The 23,003-nt window shown below is 37.7% G+C and overlaps 3 protein-coding genes across 7 annotated transcripts; all 3 read right to left on the reverse strand.

Annotated features, from left to right (window-relative positions):
* Nucleotides 1-209: 209 nt before the first annotated feature.
* Nucleotides 210-9,462, reverse strand: LOC125189065 (serine/threonine-protein phosphatase 6 regulatory subunit 3-like). 5 transcript variants are annotated; one of them, XM_048086247.1, is made up of 20 exons: nt 9,069-9,462; nt 8,354-8,457; nt 8,162-8,248; nt 7,889-7,964; nt 7,717-7,791; nt 7,579-7,632; nt 6,903-6,962; nt 6,683-6,799; nt 5,675-5,769; nt 5,388-5,593; nt 5,049-5,146; nt 4,578-4,681; nt 4,261-4,423; nt 3,883-4,002; nt 3,608-3,690; nt 3,063-3,201; nt 1,925-1,954; nt 1,689-1,759; nt 1,553-1,621; nt 1,353-1,472 (listed from the first exon to the last, which is right to left on the reverse strand). In XM_048086247.1, exons 1-19 carry the CDS (start codon nt 9,105-9,107, stop codon nt 1,588-1,590), a joined length of 1,755 nt encoding a protein of 584 aa, XP_047942204.1. In that variant the 5' UTR covers nt 9,108-9,462; the 3' UTR covers nt 1,353-1,472; nt 1,553-1,587. The 5 variants fall into 5 exon arrangements, with proteins under 5 accessions (XP_047942202.1, XP_047942199.1, XP_047942203.1 ...); XM_048086245.1 differs by lacking the exon at nt 1,553-1,621 and having other exon boundaries at nt 210-1,475; nt 3,883-3,999; nt 9,069-9,442; XM_048086242.1 differs by lacking the exon at nt 1,553-1,621 and having other exon boundaries at nt 210-1,475; nt 9,069-9,442.
* A 2,736-nt stretch (nt 9,463-12,198) lies between these two features.
* LOC125188788 (homeobox-leucine zipper protein REVOLUTA-like) lies at nt 12,199-18,002 on the reverse strand. Its single transcript, XM_048085843.1, has 18 exons — nt 16,647-18,002; nt 16,220-16,373; nt 15,907-15,992; nt 15,698-15,788; nt 15,488-15,583; nt 15,295-15,408; nt 15,126-15,209; nt 14,848-15,003; nt 14,692-14,766; nt 14,492-14,598; nt 14,179-14,353; nt 13,880-14,065; nt 13,693-13,773; nt 13,473-13,607; nt 13,049-13,383; nt 12,858-12,963; nt 12,568-12,717; nt 12,199-12,493 (listed from the first exon to the last, which is right to left on the reverse strand). Exons 1-18 carry the CDS (start codon nt 16,874-16,876, stop codon nt 12,344-12,346), a joined length of 2,511 nt encoding a protein of 836 aa, XP_047941800.1. The 5' UTR covers nt 16,877-18,002; the 3' UTR covers nt 12,199-12,343.
* A 1,043-nt stretch (nt 18,003-19,045) lies between these two features.
* Nucleotides 19,046-19,627, reverse strand: LOC125189678. The gene has a single exon (XM_048086930.1). It carries the CDS (start codon nt 19,625-19,627, stop codon nt 19,046-19,048), a length of 582 nt encoding a protein of 193 aa, XP_047942887.1.
* Nucleotides 19,628-23,003: the final 3,376 nt, after the last annotated feature.

The raw sequence follows: 23,003 nt of genomic DNA on the forward strand, positions 1-23,003 counted from the left end.
TGATTGAATTATTTGTAATAATAAAATTCAATTTCTTTAAATATAACTTTACTCTCTTGAATTATTTACTGTATTTAATCACTTATCTTACTTTATTCCCATTCCTTTTAACTAGCTACATCTGTGTTCCTTTAAGTTTAGTGTAACTGAGTTTTGGCATCTGAGATTCTGACCGAGGATTATACGAGGAAAATATAGTACTCCACCTGTGATCAAAATTATCCAAATAATGGTGATTAATCAAAAAACATGAATCTGTCCAAAAATTACAAAGGGAGTAACATTTATAGGAAAAGAAAATTTTCACATTCGTTTAACATCTCATTCCACTTGTTGGCGACCAAGGATTGGGTAGAGTACGAGTACGAGTAGACCTGAGTTTGAAGATGATGAACGTAGAGTATGAAATGAAAAGTTTACTGATTCATTTTGATGATCCAACCCTTGATTCATACCGTCTCATCTCTGCAAACAACGCATTCACTAACGTGAAAACATCACTTGATATTTCATTTTACACAACTAGTCATCTTTCATAGTAAGCAAATGCAAACGTCAAATACTTGGTCAAAACTGAACCAGCCCTGAATTAAATAGCCCAGACACAACTATGCAGCATCATGTCAGTCATACCGTACTGTACCAATGGCAGCGGCTTAACTCCTTCATCATTCCGGCCGAGGTTGATTATAGCTTATTCTGACACCACAACTTCCTGATCAACACTCCAATAGTTAGAATCGTTGAATTCCTTTTTAATACCAGCACTGCCATCATCCGACTCCTCTGGTTTTGTTGGTATGATATTCCTTTTCAAGGGCCCAGCTTCCCCTACAATTCCTTCCTTGAGAGCATGCTCCATAGCTTTTTGTGTACCTTCTATCTCCACACCAACAAACTCAACATCCTCTTCGAACAAAGATGGTGCAGCAACACTCCTCTCACTAGAATCAAACATATCTGACTCATGGGAATCAGCACAACTGGATTTCCCATTTGGTAGGGAGCCTCCTCCACTTGAAGTGGTACTTATCGAAGCATTACTGGCCTCTACCAAATGCACATTGTTGTCTGTCGTGCCGCCTTCATCTTCAAAGGGGTTCAGGCTAGAGCCACCAACTTGAAGGTCTGCTGAAACTTCACCCCATGCTACCCATTCAGGCATTGGCCTGTCTTCAAATGGATCCTCATATTCTGGTGCCTCAAATTGAAAGAAACTAAGATCACCAGTTCTCTCATTCATTGACTCGACGCCACTGGAGTTGTTTACAATGAGCTCATCAACAAAAGGATTTGTGGTAGCAGATGAGCCATTGCTAGAAGTTTTACTTGCTGATGATTCCTCAATCTCTCCTACCACTACCTCATCATCAGCACTGCCGTCACTACCATTAGATGTACCATTGAACTTAAGATCATTACCACCAGATTGGTCATCTTGGAAAGCAAACCAGTTGGAATTTGTGAACAAACTGCTGCATAGAAACAATAAGAAACATAACATAACAATTTGATGTGCCTATAATCTTGAAGCTATTCTAACAAAACTCACTTTTATTTTGCCATCTGGCATTCTGCTATGAAATGTTACACTAATACCTCATCAGAATACCAACAGACCCTAGAAATCACACTATTCAATTTCTGCACGCAAATTTTATTCAGAAAAGTGAACTGACAGAACTCACCTCCCTTGGTCGTCACCCAACCTTAAGGATGAAATTACAACTTCTGCAGACTCATCGTCGAAGTAAACATCCTAGAAATTTCATCAAATTTAATGGGTCAACATTCAGGCAATTTAAATAAGGATCAATACTGCCAAAAATAACCAGCATGGTGGTTCTCCAAAATAAAGGAATGTGAATAAAAATGACATTTTATTAGAAGTTTTGCAGTCAAGTAATATAGGAGGCCACACTACCTCATCGCCGCGGTCAATAGATCCATCCCCCTGCACAGGAATACACAGCTCAGTGGGTATCTTCATGCATGGAGAAAATTATCGCATTTGCTCCATCTAAATGCTTGGCAGTAATTATTGATGAATATCTTACACAGTTGATTTGTGCTCATCTTCATGCATGGAGGGTTAAATTCAGGTTTCTTTATACTAAGTGTTGGCAGTTATGCTAGAGTTAAGGCAATTAGAACAGAACAAAAAACCTAGAAAAATTAATAGAACTGAACAGAAAATCCTCATACAAAATGTCCCAAAATCCAAGATTAAAACTACTTATTTGACTCCTAGTCTGACTCTAACTCTAACAGATAAAGCTGACTCTAACAACTCGTCTCCTCAACGAAACAAATAACTAATATTCCCTTGATGGCACATGATTTTAGTGAGGAGAGAGAAGAGAGAAAGTTTACTCCAAATATGGAAAGAGGACACCTTGGTTGCGACAAACTATTAAGGAAAGGTGGACATCTTGAATGGGATGGAGGAAGTGATTACCAATCAATAATCAACTATATCTATTAACTGCTCCAAAGCTATGAAAGCATATAAGACAGCCCAAATCAGCCATGGCTTCAAGCTAATTTCTACCCTAAAAAACCAGATTCCCCTTTGCTGCACAGTGAGCCCAGGAGAAGTTGTATAATGTTTGCAAGTGTATGGCAGTGAAGAACTCCTTAGTTGACTCAATTCCTTACAATCGCAAATGAGCAAAGCTGTCGTAGATCCTTGTTGGGGCAGAGGAATTTGTTGGAAGAGGAGCGCCCCTTAGTGGAAGGAATGTCCTTGTAGTAAGAGAGGCAGCAATAAGAAGATTTGTCGGGATAGAAGCACTCCATCAAGAAAATTAAGGCGTTATCACGGAAATAGGAGGTTGAGGTGGAGGCGGCAGAGTCGTCACCATATCAGGAAGTGGAGGTGGGGGCAGGATTTGCACAACTCAGCCCCTAATCTGACTCTAACACTAACAGATAAAAGCTGACTACTAATCCGAACTCTATCAGATAAAAGCTGAGTCTAACAAACCTCTTACAACTCAACTCCTCAAACAAACAAATAACTTAATAATTAATATAGTAATCAACAATCTCTATCAAGTTACCTCGGCATTATCATTATCATATATGTTGTATCTAAATGCTTGGCTCAAATTATTTGCCAATGCTGCGACATCATAATCCCTGTCATGAACATCTTCCTCATCACTATCTCTGGTCCTGTCTTGAAGTGCAGTTGGTCGGCTGAAAAGAAGAGACAGTTATAAATTTCAGAATTTAAAGTCTAAATAGGGTTGAAAAAACATGTCGTCATTGCCATGTGGAGAGGGAAATAAAGGATTTGCGATAACCCAAATATTAATAAACACATAGTGATCAAAAGATAAAATTGAACACCACCCACACCATCAACCACACAGCAGGTCTGTTAAAATCATTATCAGAGGCAGGAACGTAAAAAACTTTAACATCACTATGTACTTGTGAGCTTCGTCCTTATTCTGACTCCTCAGCAAGTTTATCGAAGACTAAAATTCGCAACATGTTTCACTACTGACTAAACTTTGGTGGTAATAAGATAACATTAATAAACACCTGCAACCATCACAATCTGTTCATGCCCATTGGGGAGAAAGGAGAGAATGCATACCCACAAGCCCACCGGTGAACATTCTCAACTATGTTACGCTCCTGTAAGATAGTAGTCTGCCACTCATTCCACTCACTGTTTTCCTGAAAAGCATACAAAATATATCATAAACCTACGATAATCAAATTGAGAAACATAGGAAACATGTTTGCATACTACCTTACTAAACATAAATCAAAGGTTTTATTAGAATAATCTATGCACCTTAGATATATATAAGATGCAGGGACTGCCATCAATTTCAATATTGGAGGAATTTTGAACTTGTAGCTAACCTGGAGATGCTTTTGAATTTCATCATTTCCCATCTGAATTAATTTATTTGATATACGTGTCAAGTGCCCAAAGTATCCTGCTCGAGGAGCATATCTTCCGGTTGCTGGCACAGTTGGCTGCTAAATCACAACTATATGTCAAAACTCAAAGAAGAATAGAAAAATGGTAAGCACAAGCTTTATGATTGTGCACGACAATCAATCAATATCATATTAAACAGAATGCAAAAGTAAGAGAACATTGTATCCAGATTATATTATCTGGCTTCCTGAACCACACTACTAATATTCTCAGCTTTCCAGTTCTTGAACGAACAGAACAGTCTGCACAAAAGACATGCACGCATGAACAATCAGAAACTAATTCAGGAAAGTTACCTGATTCAGTTCACCAAGTGTTGAATTTTTCTCAGCTTTAAGAATCTTTGGTACCAAACTACAGTCGAGAAGAAGATGATCAATAATGGCATTATTTTTGCTTTCCAAGCATGAATATAAAATGCTCTCCACGTGATGATGTAAAGCATTATTGTATGGGTACCTGCACCAGAAAAAGAGGATCATTGGAGAGAGGACAAGGCAATACATCTTAAAATGTGGAGACACTGGGCTCCATTATGGCCATACTTTGCTTCTTAACACAATATAACTATGCAGGAATAAGCTAAGTGGTAGTAGAAAATGAAAAGTCCTACTCGAAAAAGAGATCAAGGACTCTGTGAATTGCCCCAGAGCTGACCAATTCCTTCTCTGCCACTTCATTGCCAGTTTTTAGCAGCACAGCAAGGAATTCCACAACCTGAAATCAGATACCACAGTAATAATAAAGTTGAGGACGGAAGCAGAGTCACGCCAACGGCAAAGTATACAATTTTCCTACGTTTCTAAATGAATTGTGCACGTTATATCTCATAGTATTATATTGATGTAAAAAGAGTAGAAACTAGATCCCACACATCAAGATAGAATTATTGAATTATTGTACAATAGCAGTAGTATTGGCTTGTTACCCCCACAATAATACTGCGCTGGCTTCTATATTCAATTAATTATTACAGTAAAAAGTAGTCACGCAACTTTGGGATGATCTCATAATCTAATGTGATTGCAAATGCAGGGTAGGGAAGAACAGGTAATGAGAAAGCCACAAGAACATGTTAGCTAACCTTCAATCGATGCTTTCCAAGAGGAGGCCTCAGTTCACCATATGTCACTGGTAAAACCTTCTCATCGGATGAAACATTCAAAAGCATCAGGAGCTCTCCTGAGCAAACAAAAAAATTCAGAAAATTTGTGTTGTTCAGAAATCAGAAACCATGGACATGTATAGAGAATGAAATAAGAATCTAAATGTAGTTAGTGTTACTGTGTTAGTGGCTTCAGAAAATTTGTGTTGTTCAGAAAAGCAAAAGGCAACTACTACTAATGAGCTATATCCCGCTCCTTTTCACCTCAAACACCATATTATATAAAATGCATTTAATCAACAATTTACAGTTAGATACCTAGTTTGGGGAGCATAGCACCAACTGTGTCTGGATTGACATGCACTGGTGGTTCATACACATGTTGACTTCTGAACGAGTAAAATACTGGTGAAGGCATTGATCTTTTTGGATCCAATAGTGAAATACAAACAGAAATACAGTTGACAAGGGCAGATTTTGAAAGGGGGTCTTCAAGTGCATGACCAAATATTCTACCCACAAAGCTGCACATTGGGGAAAGTAGTGAGATTATACATATACACAAACGTCTGTGGTTAAAATATATGTATTTGACAGTTACGAACCCTGGACTGGATAGTTTAGTGGCAAGAGGAGATGGCATGTTCCTAGTAATAGCGCATAATGTTTCTGCTGCATTAGCATGTACTTCAGGAGGATTCTGGATGACAAAGAAAATTGTATTTTCAGATAGCACAAACAGGACTGACCCATTATCTGAAGTGAGCACTAAGCAAACAATTTCTCAAACTTACAAGCTAAACCAGTCAAACATTACAGTAAAGCATAGTCCTTTTAAGTTCATATTTTCAATCTCAGAGAAAGCCATGTTAAGATCTGGAAGAATGAAAAACCTGAGTGAAATCCAAGTTACAACTTAAGAATGGTAACGGATAGTTTGATCGGCCCAAGATGCACAACAGCACAAGCAATGAACACCTATGAAGTTCTTCCTCATTATATTATTTTAACAACCAATCCCTGATAAACAGCAGATTGGTATTACCAAACATGACTTAGCAGTTCCATCAGCAAGTACATGCATAGAAGACCATATGAACTTAATCAAACACAACCAAGCATTGGATTATATCATGTTGCCAACCAAAGGAGGCAATGCAATTATTTGATAGCATATTGAGTAATATATTACTCCCTCCATTTCCTAAAAATAGGACTTTGGAAATAGCACGTGTTTTAATGCAAAATTGGTAAAGTAAGAAAGAGGAGGAAAAAAAATGAGTAGAGTAAGAAAGAGGAGTAGAAAAGTGGTGGAATTAGTGTTGGTGGATTGTGGGGTCCATTTCCTAAAATGGAGAGTTTCTATTTTTAGGAAACAGACCAAAAAAAGGAAAGAGTTTCTATTTTTAGGAAATGGAGGGAGTAAGTAGCATGCACTTGAGGTGTCGAGAAGCGGAGGGAGGGCAATCAAGAACAATCCTTAAATGTGAGCATTTGTACTCATAGTAAAAATATGTGGATCACACCATTCACCTAGCCATTAGAACTACACAACTACATCAATTGTGATGATTTTAGGCCAAAAGCAACAGGTTCTTCAAACATCCACTTACTGCGTGATTAAGTTTATCGACAATCATTTCTAACAAATTGCTGTCAGCCAACCACTGCATGACATCCAAAGAATTCGGGTAGAGATGGTCATCTCCACCTACAAGTCGCACTAAGACCTGATAAAAAACAAACCAAATAAGAATAGATACCAAATGTGCTAGTCAGATAGCCCTATGGGACACAACAAGAATTTACAGAAACAAACAGTTGAAAACCAACCTCCATTATGGATGTGATACCAATCAAATCAACCAGTTGTCTAAAAATATCCTGATGAGCCTGAAGGAATATCAGAGTATATTATATGAACATATAAGAAATATTTCTACCAAAGTGATAAAAGGAAGACATGCTACACAAGTATCAGAAGAAACTTTATACGGAGTATATCTTTACCAGTCAATGTGTTTAGCATCCCAGCAAAACTAAAGAAATAAAACTAAGCCCCTTTAATCCAAACATTATTCAACCCGACATTTTCATAAATACATAATAACATCTTCCTTTAGTCATTAAGACTCTGGTCCATTAAGAACAGTCATAGAGGAAGGATTAGACATGATGAAACAAATAATTACAACAATTTCAGATTATTAACAACATACAAGTCCCAACAATGAGCTTATTCAGATTTCCGTGGTCAACGAAAAATAGATACTAAGTATCATTCACTTCTTAACTAAAAAGGGATAAAGAATTAACAGACAAGGTTTGAGCAAATTATAGAACAGCAAAAGCAGTTTATAAAGTATCCAATGGATAGACTCTCCACCTACTGACCTCCCAACCAAGAGAAGATCAAATGTTAGCGAAGCATAAGATCACAAACACAGTGATTTCTCACTCCAGCTAGCTCAAAGAACGTAAATGTGTCTAAAGTAATTATGAAGATCACCTTAACATAATTCATTAGAGGAACGGTCTTCCTCAGCATTAAGCATACCACAACCTGAAATGCACCATACAGTTAGCAAGTGGAGTAATTTCCTAAAATCCACTGACAAAAAAATTATGCAAGAATAATCAATCAAACCTTACTAAAATACCCAGCCAACGGTGCGCTATGGTAACGGTCTGGTTCCAGAAAAGAGAAGAGTAAATTCATAAGCTGCATGAAGACATATAATCCAATTAAACAATTAGGTGCGCTAGCCTCAAAATTGACATCAGCATGCACTTCTCAGTGTACAGTAGCATGATCTCACCTCTTCCTCATCCACCAACATCTTCAAGATAACATCAATTTCACACGTAAAAATTTCACAGGCAATGAAAGGAAACCTGCATAACGAAAACAAGGTTTGAAAACAAAAATTCTTTTAAAAATGACTGGTATATTTGTCTTACATTCTCCATTGTTCATTCACACTCATTACAATAGTAGATTATTAGAAGAAGAAAAGGGAGAATCTTTAGAATCTGGGTTGAAGAATATGGAACCATATGATTGATATCGAAGTTGAACAACATTGACATACTTGAAGGTCCGTTTGTTATCTGCATCTTCAGGAGGCTCCTCGACAATATAGTGCAGTAGCTGCTCCACCTGAGCCCTATCCCTCAAACTGAAATAAATGTACTTAAGAACTTAAGCAGATAACCAAGAAATCTACAGTTGATTATTCTTTCCACATAAAAGAAAAACTAAGAATTCTTTCAACTGATCATACAAATTAATAAGACGGCTATTCAATGCTTTGCATTCTTGGATTATCTCTTCTTCATCCAAAAGCTCTTCCAAAGTAAAATTTTCCTTATCCAGCACAGCCTCAACCTGAACCCAACATCAGATCAGAACATCATTAGCGTCAGCCATGACAGAACAAACAAGAACAAATAGCCAGCCAGCAGGCAGGAGATATATCAATGTGCAAGCATATCTCTGCAAGTTGGGCTAATTGTAAACTAAAGCTATGGATGACATTATATCTTTCAAGCCAACAATACAAAACAATTAGAATGATTTAAAATGGATGTTACTATTTCTTTGTTCATCACTTTCTACAGCTAAAAGTAACAAGATGCAGCTTCAAGCATGTCATCACAACCACCAGTTGCAGAGCTCAATCGGCAGTAACACACCAGAAAAAAAAAAAAAAAAAAAGTAGCACAATAGCACTGCCATCAAAATCTAAACCAGGTCCCGACATAAAGCACGAGCTACTCTTTACTTAAATCGGAAAATGTAGAAAAAAAAAAGAGATAAAAATAATTCCATAGCTATTCTAAATAGTAAAGTGCTAAGCAAATGATGAACAAAAGTTTGTCAGACCGAAAATTCAAGCTCAAATGTATTAAAACACAATATTTAATGACTTAATTATTCAATTAGCTCAAAGGAAAAAATGGATGCAGAAAAAAGAACAACTTCCCCTCTTTACTCACCGGAGATGAGGCGGACATAGCAGTGAGCTTCCAGAACATGGCGTCTGCGCGGCCGTGTCGTATCCGTGGCGGCAGATGGCTAAGCAAATGAGAAACCGGGCGAGCAGAGCAGATCTGTGAGCTAAAAAACTGAATCAGGATATGAAAATTGAGGATTTAGCTCAAACTCAGAGCGAGGGATGCGGAGGAATCGGGCCAGAGAGGAGCAGTGGAGATTGAAAACCCTAATACTTTGAAGATCGAAAGAAACGCAAAGATCAAGCGCGGCTACAGACTTTTCATTTTTCTTTCAATTTTTGCAGTTGTTTTCTTCTTTTATGAATTGAGTGAAGGTATAAAGTTGAAACAGAAACAGACGAATTCGCCTGATTGCATACACATAGATATAATAATCTCAACAATTTTACAATCAAACATTCTACTACTATTAAAATAATACTATTGGGTTATTGGATTCAATAATTTGATCCAAAAAACATAAATTTATGAAAATAAAATTTTAAATTCAAATAAAGCACAGAATAATAATTTATTTGTCCACCAAAAATAATCTCATAGATGAAGTAGAAGAAAAAGTGGATCAGTACGAGAGGGATAGAAAAAATGTGTATTGAATAGTGTTAAAATATTTGAGATAAATTTTCTATTTTTGGATAGAACTATTTTTGTGCATGCCTCATCATGAAAACATGTGACTATTTTTTATAGAAGATGGTATATATTTACATTCATTAAAAATAATATTAATTCTTATATTAACCGGTTTATCTACCTACATAATTAGGGGTGCAACGTTAAATTCAATTTAAGGGGAATTGCAATTACGGTAAATTCAATACAATACAATACAAGTTGGTCATATTAGCCTTACAGTTCTTAGTTGGCAATAAATATCAAATTTCAGACAAAATTTAGTACTATATTATTTATGGGCCATTACTCTATAAATAAGTATTTTCTTTTTTATTGAACCCAAATTCGAACAGGGAATCTTGCACTAACCTGAGAATAGTGGAACATATTGGGTGCAAGTTCATTTTGCATCGGCCAATAAAATAAATTAAAAAATATATTTTAGTGTGTTTCAACTCCAATCAGTAATTCAAAGACTTGCGCAAAATAGAGTATTATTTGAGTACATTAAAAATAATGTTGTTTCTTATATTGATCGATTATCCACCTAAATAAATTAGTGTGCAACATTAAAATTAAATATAGGGGGTGAACTGGAATTATGGTAAATTCGATATAATATGTAAGTTCACGATAGTAGTGTTAATGTTTTAAGTTGGCTATAAATATTAAATTTTGCCCAAAATATGTAATTTATAGACCACTAGTTTATAAATAACTATCGAACTCAAATTTGAACAGTGAATCTTACACTGACTTGAGAAGAGGAGAATCTATTGAGAGTTCATTGTGCATTGGTGATTAAAAAAGTTCAAACTTGTATTTTAGTATTTTTCAACCACAAAAATTGTACTCCATGGTTTGGTACATCATTCACAACTAAAATTTCAACAATTAAATCAAAACATAATATTCATGAGTAGAAGTTTATTTGTGTGGCCAAATTGTCTTAGTTTGTCAATCTAATCATCGATTCACTGATTTCGGCTTGAAAATTTAAAACGTACACAATAAACTAGTCATTAGTTTGGAGTAGATAAATTAAATTACATTACTGAACCCACACAGAACTGAGTAAAAATAGTTTCGCAAATATTAGTAGATAATCCATACATATAATATTAAAACAAAATAATAGATGCAACAGTGCATGCAAGATCTACGTGAAAAGCGATGGTCACGTGCGATCCCAGCCCAATAATTAAATTATTTGAAATTCTCAGATATGTCCTCGCAATGTCGATCTAGTCACGTGGGATGGGATTATTAATCTTTTGATTTTTGAATTCGGAAAGCCACCCACCAAATGTTTGCCTTTTTTGGTTGTTTGTAATAATGTTCTGGCTTCGCCTCGCCACTAACTCCTATTTTGCGTTTAATTAATTTCAACATTAGTTTAAGTGGGATGGCGCTACTAGGTACTTAAATTTAATTTGGTTTGATTAGTAAAAGATAAAGATGAAAATTCATAATTTAAGCACAAAGTGGACTAGTGAGAATGCGAGATAAAGTAAATCAAAAGCAGTAAGTTGAGGTTGTTACTTCCTCCTCCCTACTCATTTTACTATTTTTATATATCCACAAAAAATAGTCTTATTTCATAAATAAAAAGTTTTTCTTAAATTATTACCATTACATTCCTACTTATTTACAATCTATACAGATTAACATCCAACAATAAGCCTATTTTACAGGGATTATAGATAGGAATCAAATTTTGTACCTTACATTAATACAGGCAAAATTAATGAGTCGACAGTCGACACAATAATTTTGAATCAGATTCATGTGTTATTTGTAATATTCATTATTTAATTCTTAGTTCACTAATTATGGTGCATTTCTGGACCAACATTCCATCACACCTCCAAATTTAAAGATTTGCAAGAAATACTAGTAAATTTTAGTCAAAGTTCTTATATTTCAGAAAATATATATATATATATATATATATATATATATATATTTGTAATACTTCAACATGCAATTCTAGAAAATATACTATAATATTTATTGAGTTCAAAACTAGATAGATAAGAAAATATAAATTAGAAAAAAATAAAGTACAAAACACAATAAAAGAGAATAAAACATAATTTTACATTAAAAAGAAATCAATTGCTTGAGTTTGGACATTCCAAAATACTAAAAAATTGACCACATATGTACTACATCGATCAATTATACCTATGTCACAATGTTATTGAATGGTCAATAGTGAATAGTCAAATTTGTCCTAAATAATCTTTTGCTAAAAATAAATGTTGCAAATGTATTCAAAATCAATCATGCAAACAGAAGTCAACAGTGATAATATGAGTTCATTTTAGAGTGGGGATCCCCATCCTTCATTTTATGGCAACACCACAATTCAATCGATGTGAAGGGAGGACATTGCTACTCCAAAGCTTGGAGTGTGTGATTGTGATTTTGAAAGTACACTAATTTATGTTTCCTTTATAGTTCTACTACCACCCCTCATTTTCATTTGTACACATAAACAAATAATTACTTGAATTGAGGAGTTGTTTCTCTGCAATGCATTTTCAAAACTGAACAAGATGAGAGACAACAACAGAACATAAATTCCAGCAATTTCAAATAAATTAAGACACAAACCATGTCCAGCCTCAAAACTTGATTCACACAAAGGACCAATTCACAAAGGACAAGGCCAGGCAGTGCACCGTGGTGTCCTCCGCCGCAAACACCTTCCATACGATAGCCTGCTCGTACGAGACATGGCGCCCCATTGTCGACATACAGATGCCACCCGGCAAGTGAGTGGACCCCTGCATATAAAATACATCATTTGCGATTACAAATGAAAGCAGACAACTACAAATCCAGTGCTTGACTAACTCACCTGTTGCATGATCTTGGCCAACTCCGAGAACAACCCCTTCCGCCCAGCATCGTCGAATATCTTGTCTAGAGTAATATCTTGCAGCGAAACTAGTGTTGTCTCCAGCATATCCAGCCCTGCTTGGTTCGCAAACGTGAACACAGGTACCGCCTGACAATCATAACCGACATTTCAATCTCACCACTCGTAAACACATATTCAGCTATGAACGTGTGCATCAAGTTTTATGCAATAACGGTATTGGCTACCTAACAAGAATGTTTAAAGATTATCTTAAGAGCGGCATGTACCTTCAATGAGCAGCATAAGATGGCGTCTTGGTGATGCCAAAGCGTTTTCAAAAGTGCTTCACTACTCGAAGATTCCACAGCAAGCAACTCTGCCCCAGTATGAAGGCTGCAAAGAAAGACCGGAGTGTTGAGTGTAAGTGTGTGTTTTGCTGACCAGGAACTAACGGAAGGATGTATAACAATCACTATACCTATAGCTTTGACAGATCCAATGCGCGAGGGTCACAGCTTCTGGTGAGGCTGGAGATAGCTTTGAGCCTATAGAAGGGCTTACTCCTGACTGAGAGATAGCCATAGCAACCCTCTGCACAGAGGAAATCACACTACGAACATACTGGCGTGCCATTGAAGCAACATTATCCTGCAAATTGCTCTCAAAAGGGAACTGGAATGCGATAGTCAGAATAGACCGGGCACTGTAGGCACCTCCAGCAATTTTCCCATGGCTGCTCGTGGCTGGGCCAACTTCGAGACTTGACGTCAAATCTAGCGTTTTGTGTAAGGCTAATGATTCTTGCAAGTCACCCTGCCAGATTGTTAAGATGTTAAGAAATGCAAACGACTAAAAACAAAATCACAAGTATTGCACACAGGCAGTTGATTTAGCAACTCAACTGGTTTTGGATCGAGTGGGATTATCCGAAAACCAGAAGGCAGCAACTGCGCATCCTCTGGAAACATCTCGTCGATTGGTGCAAAAACAAGCTCGGAGCAGGATCCAACAGCACTCTCATCTATTCCACTACACATCTACAGATGAGGACCATTTCCAAAATGTCAGGCACAAAGAGATCACCAGCTTCTATAAACCATCATCATTTCACAAAAAACACACCTGCAAAAGATGAATATCCCTCGACATAAAAGCATCTTCATGACTGAGTAGATGTCCTTCCAATCGAATTACTTCAAGCATCTGCAATGGAAATTTTGATTATGATTATTAGTTTCTCCATATGTAGGAGAGTTTATACATGGCCATGGAGTTACGGTAGGCAGGTTTACTGTAGGAAAACACAGACCTCTTCATGTTCAATAGTATGTCCTAGAGGCATGATAATTTGGCTTCCGGTAAATTTAGTGGGCCTCATCCCTGGGTAAGCATACGTGTTTTTCAATGATGCAGCAGCATAGGCATCAATGTTGAAGTCCGCCCACTCTGATCGATGCTCCCGTAGGAAGCGAACCAGCACAGCTGGAGGGACATTCTGATACATAAAAGCACAGAATCAGCATAGGGTTAGTAAAACAAGTAAATGACCCAATCCTATAAAGTTGCATTAACATCTCTGATATTCGGTGGTCATTGAATAACCAGCACCTGAAGTAGCATAGATGCTTTTGCACAGAGAACTCCTCCAAGCATGGGAAGAGCATTCAACCCACCATTCAAGTTTTTCCCAGAACTGATGGCAACCACCACATCTTCAGCACCGTCACAGTTTAATATGGACCATCCATCATCATTGAACCCATTAACTGCATCATTAAAGCCTCTGCAGAGAACAATCATTTAGGTTGGTAATCACTCTCATATTCTTAAGTGTGGCGTATGTGTAAAGATTGGTGCATATTTGTATAGCCATATTATATTTGCAATGTTTACAATTTTGAGAAACATAAAAGCGAATCACCTGCTTAACCTCTGGCTGAAAGTGCGCAGAACAGCCGGCTGCCTGCCAAGACCATATACGATCTCACCACTCATCTCCTGAGCTATCTGCCGGATATATTTTATTGCCTGCATGTTGAAGTAACAGAGCTTATTAATGACTTGCACATCAAGACATGTTTCTATCAAATCTCGGACAACAATTATACTCATTGTACTCACAGCTATAGTTGTCTTCTGCGCTAACACTTTCGAAGATTCATAAAGTGGGCGCAGGACCTCCGGCACACTCCATGCCTAGACAATGGGCAAAATTGTTGGTTAAGAATAGCCATCAGAGAAAAAGTATAGCCTGCAAAGTAAGTTAAAGATTATAACCTCGAGACTAAGGTGGTCTACAATGTGAATAATGGAACCTCCACCATCACACGGTCGGATCAAATATCCGGATGGAAACATTTCAGCTCTCACAAACTGTGAAGCTGCAGCTGCGTTTGGCCCAGACCCAGTACCAGAGAGCGACCTCTCACATACCTTAATTGACCAAAAAAGGGGGGAGTCAGTGTGAACATCAAAAATAAGAAAAACACAATCTAGCTGCGTAGTAAGAATCATCTAAAACAAGCAACACTTGCTAATTCAGAAAAAATACATACTACAAGGCTGCCATTGTCCAACGTGGTTGTGTATCTCAGAGTCCAAAAATCACGGGCAGGAGCCAGAGTAGTTGGGGCGTACGTCTGAACACAATCAACTGCTGTGAGTTTTCCAACAAGGCAACAAAGGAAGAGAGAAACTTAGTATGAACTTTGTCACTAAATTAACCTGTGTATACAGCAGCTCAATGGTTCCACCATTTCCTGCAGGGAACATAGTGAAAACTTCAAGGCTCCGACAGTCACGGAACCAAGTAGGACGATCTTTAAGGATCTCTGCAATCTGTAAAAGTAAAAAATTCATTAGACGGAGACCTAAAAGATGGAAAAATATAACACAAGAACTTAGCAACATTGATTACCTTTATAGGTTCTAGACTCACAAGACCGCAGGCTCGTGCTGCCACTCCACTACAACTTTGTGAAATGGCAAAGATCCCAACCGAACCCGGACCAGGCTGACAATAAATAGCAAAATTTGCTTCAGTCGAACCGTCATATGAAAAGGATTGCTATATGAAATTTAATGGAAAGTAATAAAATGCTGGATTCGATCATAAGACCGCACAAACCTTCATCCCAGGCATCTGGACCCAATCAACAGCAGTTCCTGTAGCCTTTGAAAGGAACTCTGTCAATGTCTCCTCTGCGATCGAGAGGAGTCTGCCAAACGCAATGAAGAAAGGAAATTGTAAGTCCAAATAAAGAACTTTCCATCATTCAGCAGACAAAGTGTTAGAAATCATATAACAACAGAAAAGAAACAAGTTGATGAAACTACCCAGCAGGGTTGCTAGCATCTCGAAGAGAATGCTGAGGAGTCGTGACAGCTGACTCACAACTCGCATCAGTGGCGGGAGCAGGCCCCTGTAGGAATTATTAGCAACAGAAAAGGATTCAAATTACATAAATTTGTTTGTCCAGCATCTCAAACGAGCAATTATACCAATTTTCAAACTCTTCGAAAGACTAATAGGCGTTTAAGAGGGAAGAACATTTTCATGGGATGCATAACTAATATAGCAACAGCAACATCTATTCAAGCAACTAATATCAAGAACATTGATAACGAAAGAAAAGGTAAGACAGCATACCAAGTGCTGCCGCATGTATCCATTCTCGCACACCAGCTGTGAAACCTGCTTCTGGAGGCGGTCGTTTTCCTCCATCAGCAGCTTGTTCATTGCAGACAATTTTCTATTCACACTTTGGAGTCTAGTAGATTCCTTTCGCTGCTTCTCTCGACACCTAAATTCGTTTCACAAACATTCATCTCTCTCACCCCAACAAACAAATACTAGTACATTCCCACATTGAATCACATACATAACTACGGAGTATAATGCACCACACAACAACAACTTGAACATCAAAAGGATCCCATATTTCTGAACACCTACTCAAATACATTCACATTCAAAGTCAAAACCACCAAAAAATCTATTCTTAACAAGAATCAATACCCCATCAAATAAAGCACCCAAAAATGAATATCACAAAGAGGCTGCTGTTATAACATACCTCCGATTCTGAAACCAGACTTTGATTTGCTTGGCTTCAATGTTTGAAAGAATAGGGCACTCCCGAATCAGCTGCTGCCGGCGTAGAGAGCTCGGCTTCGGACACTCAGCATACACCCTCTCCAGCGCCTCCACCTGCTCCGCCGTGTACCGGACATACTTTCCGGCATCAAGATGTTTACTAATGCTCCCACTGCTATCCTCCCGGTGAAGATGTGCCACCATAGCCATTTTTTCAAAACTTGAGGAAAGGAAAAGGTAGTATCTTGGATAAAGTTTGCAGCTTTATACAAAATTCTCTGAAGCAGGGAGAGAAGTTTTCGAAAAGAATACTTTTCCTGCTGATTTTGGTGATGGCACTTGAACAGCCTTCGCTCACACGAGAAGAGAAAAAGGTGAAAGAGCCAAAATTGCTCAACGAAATCTAAGTAGCTTTGTGTGAAAGAATGATATGCATAGTGACAAAATGAATCTGTTCTCTTCTTCCCTTTTTCACACAAGAAACCACCTTCGTGCACGACTTGGGCGCAAAAAGCGGTTACAAATTACTATATTTGTTCACCACCAAAAGGCCTCGAATTCTCACCAAATGAAAGGTGAAACCACCAACTTGTTCACAGAAAGAAACAAAAATACAGCTCCCCTCTTCTGCACTGGCTACCCACAGAATCCTCCAATATTTCTCCACACTCAGAAACTAGTAATGTTATCAGCAGCAGATGCGATGCTCAACCAATAAATTTTCCAGCTGAAATAACTAAAAGAATCGATTTTTTTTCCACAAGGATCTTCAAATATCACACCACATCCAAATGAAACACTCTCTCTCTCTCTCTCTCTCTCCTTTTTCCAAGAAGAAGAGAGGCAGGCGTCTTAGAGCGTCAAAGAGCCACAGGAATGAAAACTGAACGTGTAGACATGTTAAAAGGGCTCAAAGAGATGACACATGGAGATACAAAAATGTGAAAATAGACGCAGCATTTCTTTCTTTTGGTATACTCCACTATAAAATTATAAACACAACAAACAAAGACAGATGATGGAGGGAGGGATTTCAAATTGAGAGGATAGAAAGAAATGTGGATATAGGAAAAAAAAAAGAAAGATAGTGCGATCAGATAGAGTTAGTAGGTTTGAAGAGGTAGGGTGTGGGTGAGTGTTTTATGAGGAGAGAGAGAATGAAAGAAATGGGTAGCTCGGAAATCGGAAATGGGGCAGAAGTGTGTTTAAATTTATATGGTGAAGATGGTGGTGTTGGCTGCTGCAGAGCTTGCACACTGCTGCAGTGCCCCCTCTGCTTCTGCCGCCTGCCTGCACCTTCACCAATTTACTTTTTTCTTTTTAATTTTTAAATTTCGAAGTGTACGCCACCAAATGTGATAGTGTAATTAGTGGTTGATTAAATGAAAAAATGAGAGGTTAATTATAAAAAAAGAGATTGACATGACGTGTTAGGACGACCCACAGAGATGAGATTTTCCTCCGATTGTCTGCCTTAAATGCTTTTGTCAAATCACACCTCACAGGATCTTCTGCCACCGGCTAACCTCCCCCTCCCCTTTCACATTACCAAATTCGTTTTTAACTTAATCTTCATTTAATTTTAGACTCCACGTTCCAACTACTCCTACTAGAAGTTTTAAAAATTATCTGGAAATTTTATACAATTATTCAATTTTGTACTAATGTGATTTTTTTAAAAAATATTTCACTATAAATTATTTCACTTTATTAAGAAAAATAACAAGAAAAAAGTAGTTGACAGAATTGAGATTACAAAAATTGAAAATTTTAAAAATAAAGAATAAATTACAGATTTGATTTTTTTTAATTTTGGGTGAGATCATTGATGATGTGTCAACCAAAATATCTGCACGAAAAAAAACAATGAGAAGAAGATAAAATAACGATGACGTTTTACCAATTAAATCACTGAGTTTGATTAAAATTCTATTTGAAAACAGAACTATTAATCATAAATCACTAAGTTCGAAGAAGTTCGCAATCATCTCATCTTTCTTAATTTGGGTGAAATCAAGGTCGTGCGTTAGACAAAAATATATATGTGGACAAAACAATAACTTCCAATAAAAGCATCCATAATAGGGTGGACACTTTGGCTGGACACTTTTACGTTTTTTGTCCATAGCCACTTTTTATTTGTTCACGGCCACAAAAAAAAGTCTCCGCAACAATAGTGGCCACTTTTTTTAGCCACATTTCACTTTATTTTATTTGTTGTATATTTTAATTCAATTACAATTAAAATTATCGGACTAAAAATAATTAGATAAAAACGGCTAATAAAACAAATTAAAATTGAAAACTAAATTTTCGTCGGATTAAAGTAAGGGGAAAATTACAACGAAAATTGGATCTACGGAAAATCACACATGCTCTTCACGCTACGCCGCCTCCCCTACGTGCCCAGACCTTTTCAATCAAATCGACCTGGAGTTGGTCATGTGCTGTGCTCCTGCGTATATCAGCGAAACGTTGGATCAGATATTTATTACTACGTGGTACACCCATCTGTATCGGCGCGGAGGCAACGCTGTGACTTGCTTCCGGTGCCCAACGTTCTGCAACAAATCCTTCATCTTCTATTATCATATTGTGCAATATGATACATGCTAACATAATATTCGCGACATCATCTCCGTGCCAAACTCGTGTCGGGCAGCGTATAATGGCCCATCGCGCTTGGAGCACACCAAAAGCTCGCTCAACATCTTTCCTAGCGGCCTCTTGTTTTCGCGCAAAATATTGTCTCCTCGCTCCAGCCGGTTGGCGAAGTTTCTTGACGAATACGGGCCAACGAGGGTATATTCCATCTGCCAAATAGTATCCCCTGCGATACTGCGTGCCGTTTGCTACGAAACTGATCTCTGGACCCTCTTCTCGGCACTCATCATTGAAGAGAGGTGACAACTGCAGAACGTTGATGTCGTTGTTCGAACCTCGCAACACCGAAATACGCATGCCGGATCCGCAAACGGTAGTCAGCAACGGCTTCCAGGATCATCAAAGGATGTTTGCTTTTGAAACCAGTAGTGAACTGGCCTTTCCACGCCACCGGGCAGTTTTTCCACTCCCAATGCATGCAATCAATGCTGCCCATCATCCCTAGGAAACTGTGCACCGCACCGTGCATATCTACCAGTCTCTGGCACTCATCAGAGGTTGGCTTTCGTAGGAACTCCGGACCAAAGACTTCCTAAGCATGCCCTTACAAAACTGCCGGAGCACCTCTAGACTAGTCGTCTCACCCATCTGTAGGTATTCGTCGAACATATCAGCCGGGTCCGGCATAGGCAAGCTGCCTTATTGCAGAGGTGCATTTCTGAAAAGTAGACAGATCCGATCCGGCCAGTGCAATCACTCCGGAGGTTGAAGCAACCGTACCGGTCCGCCAATGTCGTCGCTATATGGGTGAAGAGCGGTCGCGACATTATGAAACGCCGACGGAAAATCTCAGCTGGGTAACGGGGGTTAGCGCTAAAGTAGTCTGTCATAAGCCGCTCAGCCGCTCCGACATGGTCTCGTGGGATTGTCCGACGATGACGAATCTCACGAGGGATCGCCGCCGCCGCCTCATCCTCCTCGTCGGCTTCCCTCTGCACCTCTTGAATCAAAGAATCTCATGCTTCATTCCACAAATTTTTAGAGATATAAAAATTGGATAGAAAGTGAAATGGGTGTGAAGATGTGTGTGGAGAGACGATGAAAATGGGAGGAATATTTATAATAAAAACAATTAAAAATTTGAAATTTAAAAAAATAAATAAATATTGGAAATCGGCGACCGCCGCGGCGGTTTCGCCGTGCAATAGATAGCCGCGGCGGCCGCCGTTTTTCTCTCTCCTCCGGCTCGTCCTCGGCGCTTTCGGAGCGAAAGCCCTTCCGCCCCACAAAAGCCGTCCGCCTCCGGGGCGACCGCTTCCACCACAATAGACAGCCGCGGCTTAGCCGCTATCGGGGCGGCCACCGCGCCGCCCCTATTGTGGATGCTCTAAAACACTCATACTGTTGTGTTATAAACTTATCCTACTAGAGAAATTTGAAGCTATATATAAGTGTTGTCCAACTAGATTTAGTTTGAGGCCTTTTGTGAATGATTCATAAACAAATCCATGCGAGCGTACTCTGCCCAAAACGGGCAACATCAAATTAATATGCAATTGATATCCCTACGAGTAGTATCAGAGTCAAGATGGCTTGGGTCGGACCCTAGATGACCCATGTTTGAGTTGGACCCAGGATGACTCAAGTTCGAATCGAGCCCATAATGTCTCAATATGTCGACTATGTTTCCAATATGATTTCGGTTTGAAAGGAGCTTTGAGGCCTTTTGAGAATAACCCAAAAACAAATTATTATGGGCTCGCGAGCTCAATCTAAAGCGGCAAATATAAAACTTAAATGCAGTTGACTGCCCCTACAAGTGGCTAAAAAAGTAGTATTTGAGGTAAAAGAGACGAGTTTTTTTTTGGGTGGGGGGGAATATACTCCCTCCGTCCCCGAAAAATTGACCTATTTCATTTTACGCACTCGTTTTGAAAAATAATACTTCGCGTCCCGCTTTTGCAGTCTCATTGACTTTTCTGCCCTCTTTTCGTAAAAATGATAAAAAATAGTTAAAGTAGAGAAATGGTAAAGTAAGAGAGACAATAATGTAGATAAGACTCTTCTCTATATTATTCTCTCTCTTAATTTTCCATTTCTCCTCTTTAACTATATTTTATCATTTTTACAGAAAGAAGGCAGAAAAGTCAATGAGACTGCTAAAGCGGGATGGAGGGAGTACTTAATAAATAGTTAAAGTGAAGAGAAAGTAAAATAGGAGAGAGCATATTGTCATATTTCATTTCATGCCATGAAATGTCTAATTTTATGAATATTGTCATGAAGTTACTATGTTAATTAAATACTGAGAAATTATGTGGACTGCAAACATTCCTTGAAAAAGAGTTCAGATGCCAATTTATTCTTTATGGCATAATGATGCTTGGTGGAGTAGTATTAATGTTTTACTAATACTACTACACAATATTATTCAATTTCCATGCAGGTTTTCTCGATACTCAGCATTAATAGAAGATTTAAAACCAAGGAGTACTACAATCAGATCAATAAAATTGATAAATACCAAAGACCATGCATCTAGTAGACATCCATATAAAATTATTTTTATAAGGTATGTGGTTGTTCTTCTGTTTTTTTGTTTAAGGTAATACAACATGGTCTATCTAGTGGCTTAAGTAAGAACAAAATTATTTGAGAAGATGATCCCAAATTGGGAGGTGGAGAAGATGGTTATATTTGGAAACTAGGTTTGTTGACTAAAGGGTGGTGTCAAAGTTGTTCATCATACTTAGTCCATACCGTGGCAAATGTATGAATTGACCAATATTAGAATATGGATTTGTAGCAAAGATAAGACCAAGAATACAATCAAACACTATTAAAGATGTTACCGAGTACATTTTTTTTTTCAGTTTGTTGTTTAGTGCTTTTATCCTTAGTATTGATTGCTCTAGTTTTGATGTGTACTTGTGTTTCAGATGAGGAATTCTGTGCCTTCTATATCTTTTTTTTTTTTTGGTTTTGTGTTAACACTAAGTTTTCGTTGGACTTGGCTAGGTTGTGTTCGTATTGTTTTATTGTTGAACTCTTACTCACTATTCTTTGATTTGAGCCTTTATTTTATTACAAATTTAAAATATTACCATCCATATAAAAATTTACTACATTAATTCTTTCTTTGCTTCTAAATACATATACAGTACACACATATAGTATTGCTGATAATTGACTAAATATACATGGATATTGCATGAAGGCCAAAAATGTTTGGGGAAGATTACAGAAGATTTATTTGGTGAATAGCGACAGTGGCATCATGTCCAGTTAGTTAGCGATTATTAATTTATGTTGTACTACCAATCTTTGTTTTTTCTCTTGATGATATGACTGATCAACCCTCGCTATATATAAGTATTTATATTATATACTAGTGTACTAACTCTTTCATAATCTCTGCAGTTGATATTATGTGCAGAGAATTTTGAACATATGCTTGTAACTTTCACTTTTTATTCTCACTTTTTAGCCTTGTAAAGTCCCAATCACTTTCAAGACTGCCATCTCAAGCATTTATTTAAATAAATTGATAGGAGCAGTACTACTTTTTTAATACTAGTATGAAATTGGGATAAATTCAAACTCTGGCTTCCCATGGATGTTTTTTTGGCTTTAGCATTGTTTAAGCGTAATTTAGATCTACCCTTATTGTTGGTACAATATAATTGCCAATGCTGGATTTTGTTGAATTTGGGTGTATATTTCCTTTTAAAGT

Source organism: Salvia hispanica, chromosome 5, assembly GCF_023119035.1.
Source record: "Salvia hispanica cultivar TCC Black 2014 chromosome 5, UniMelb_Shisp_WGS_1.0, whole genome shotgun sequence".
In the NCBI taxonomy this organism is placed as follows: domain Eukaryota; kingdom Viridiplantae; phylum Streptophyta; class Magnoliopsida; order Lamiales; family Lamiaceae; genus Salvia; species Salvia hispanica.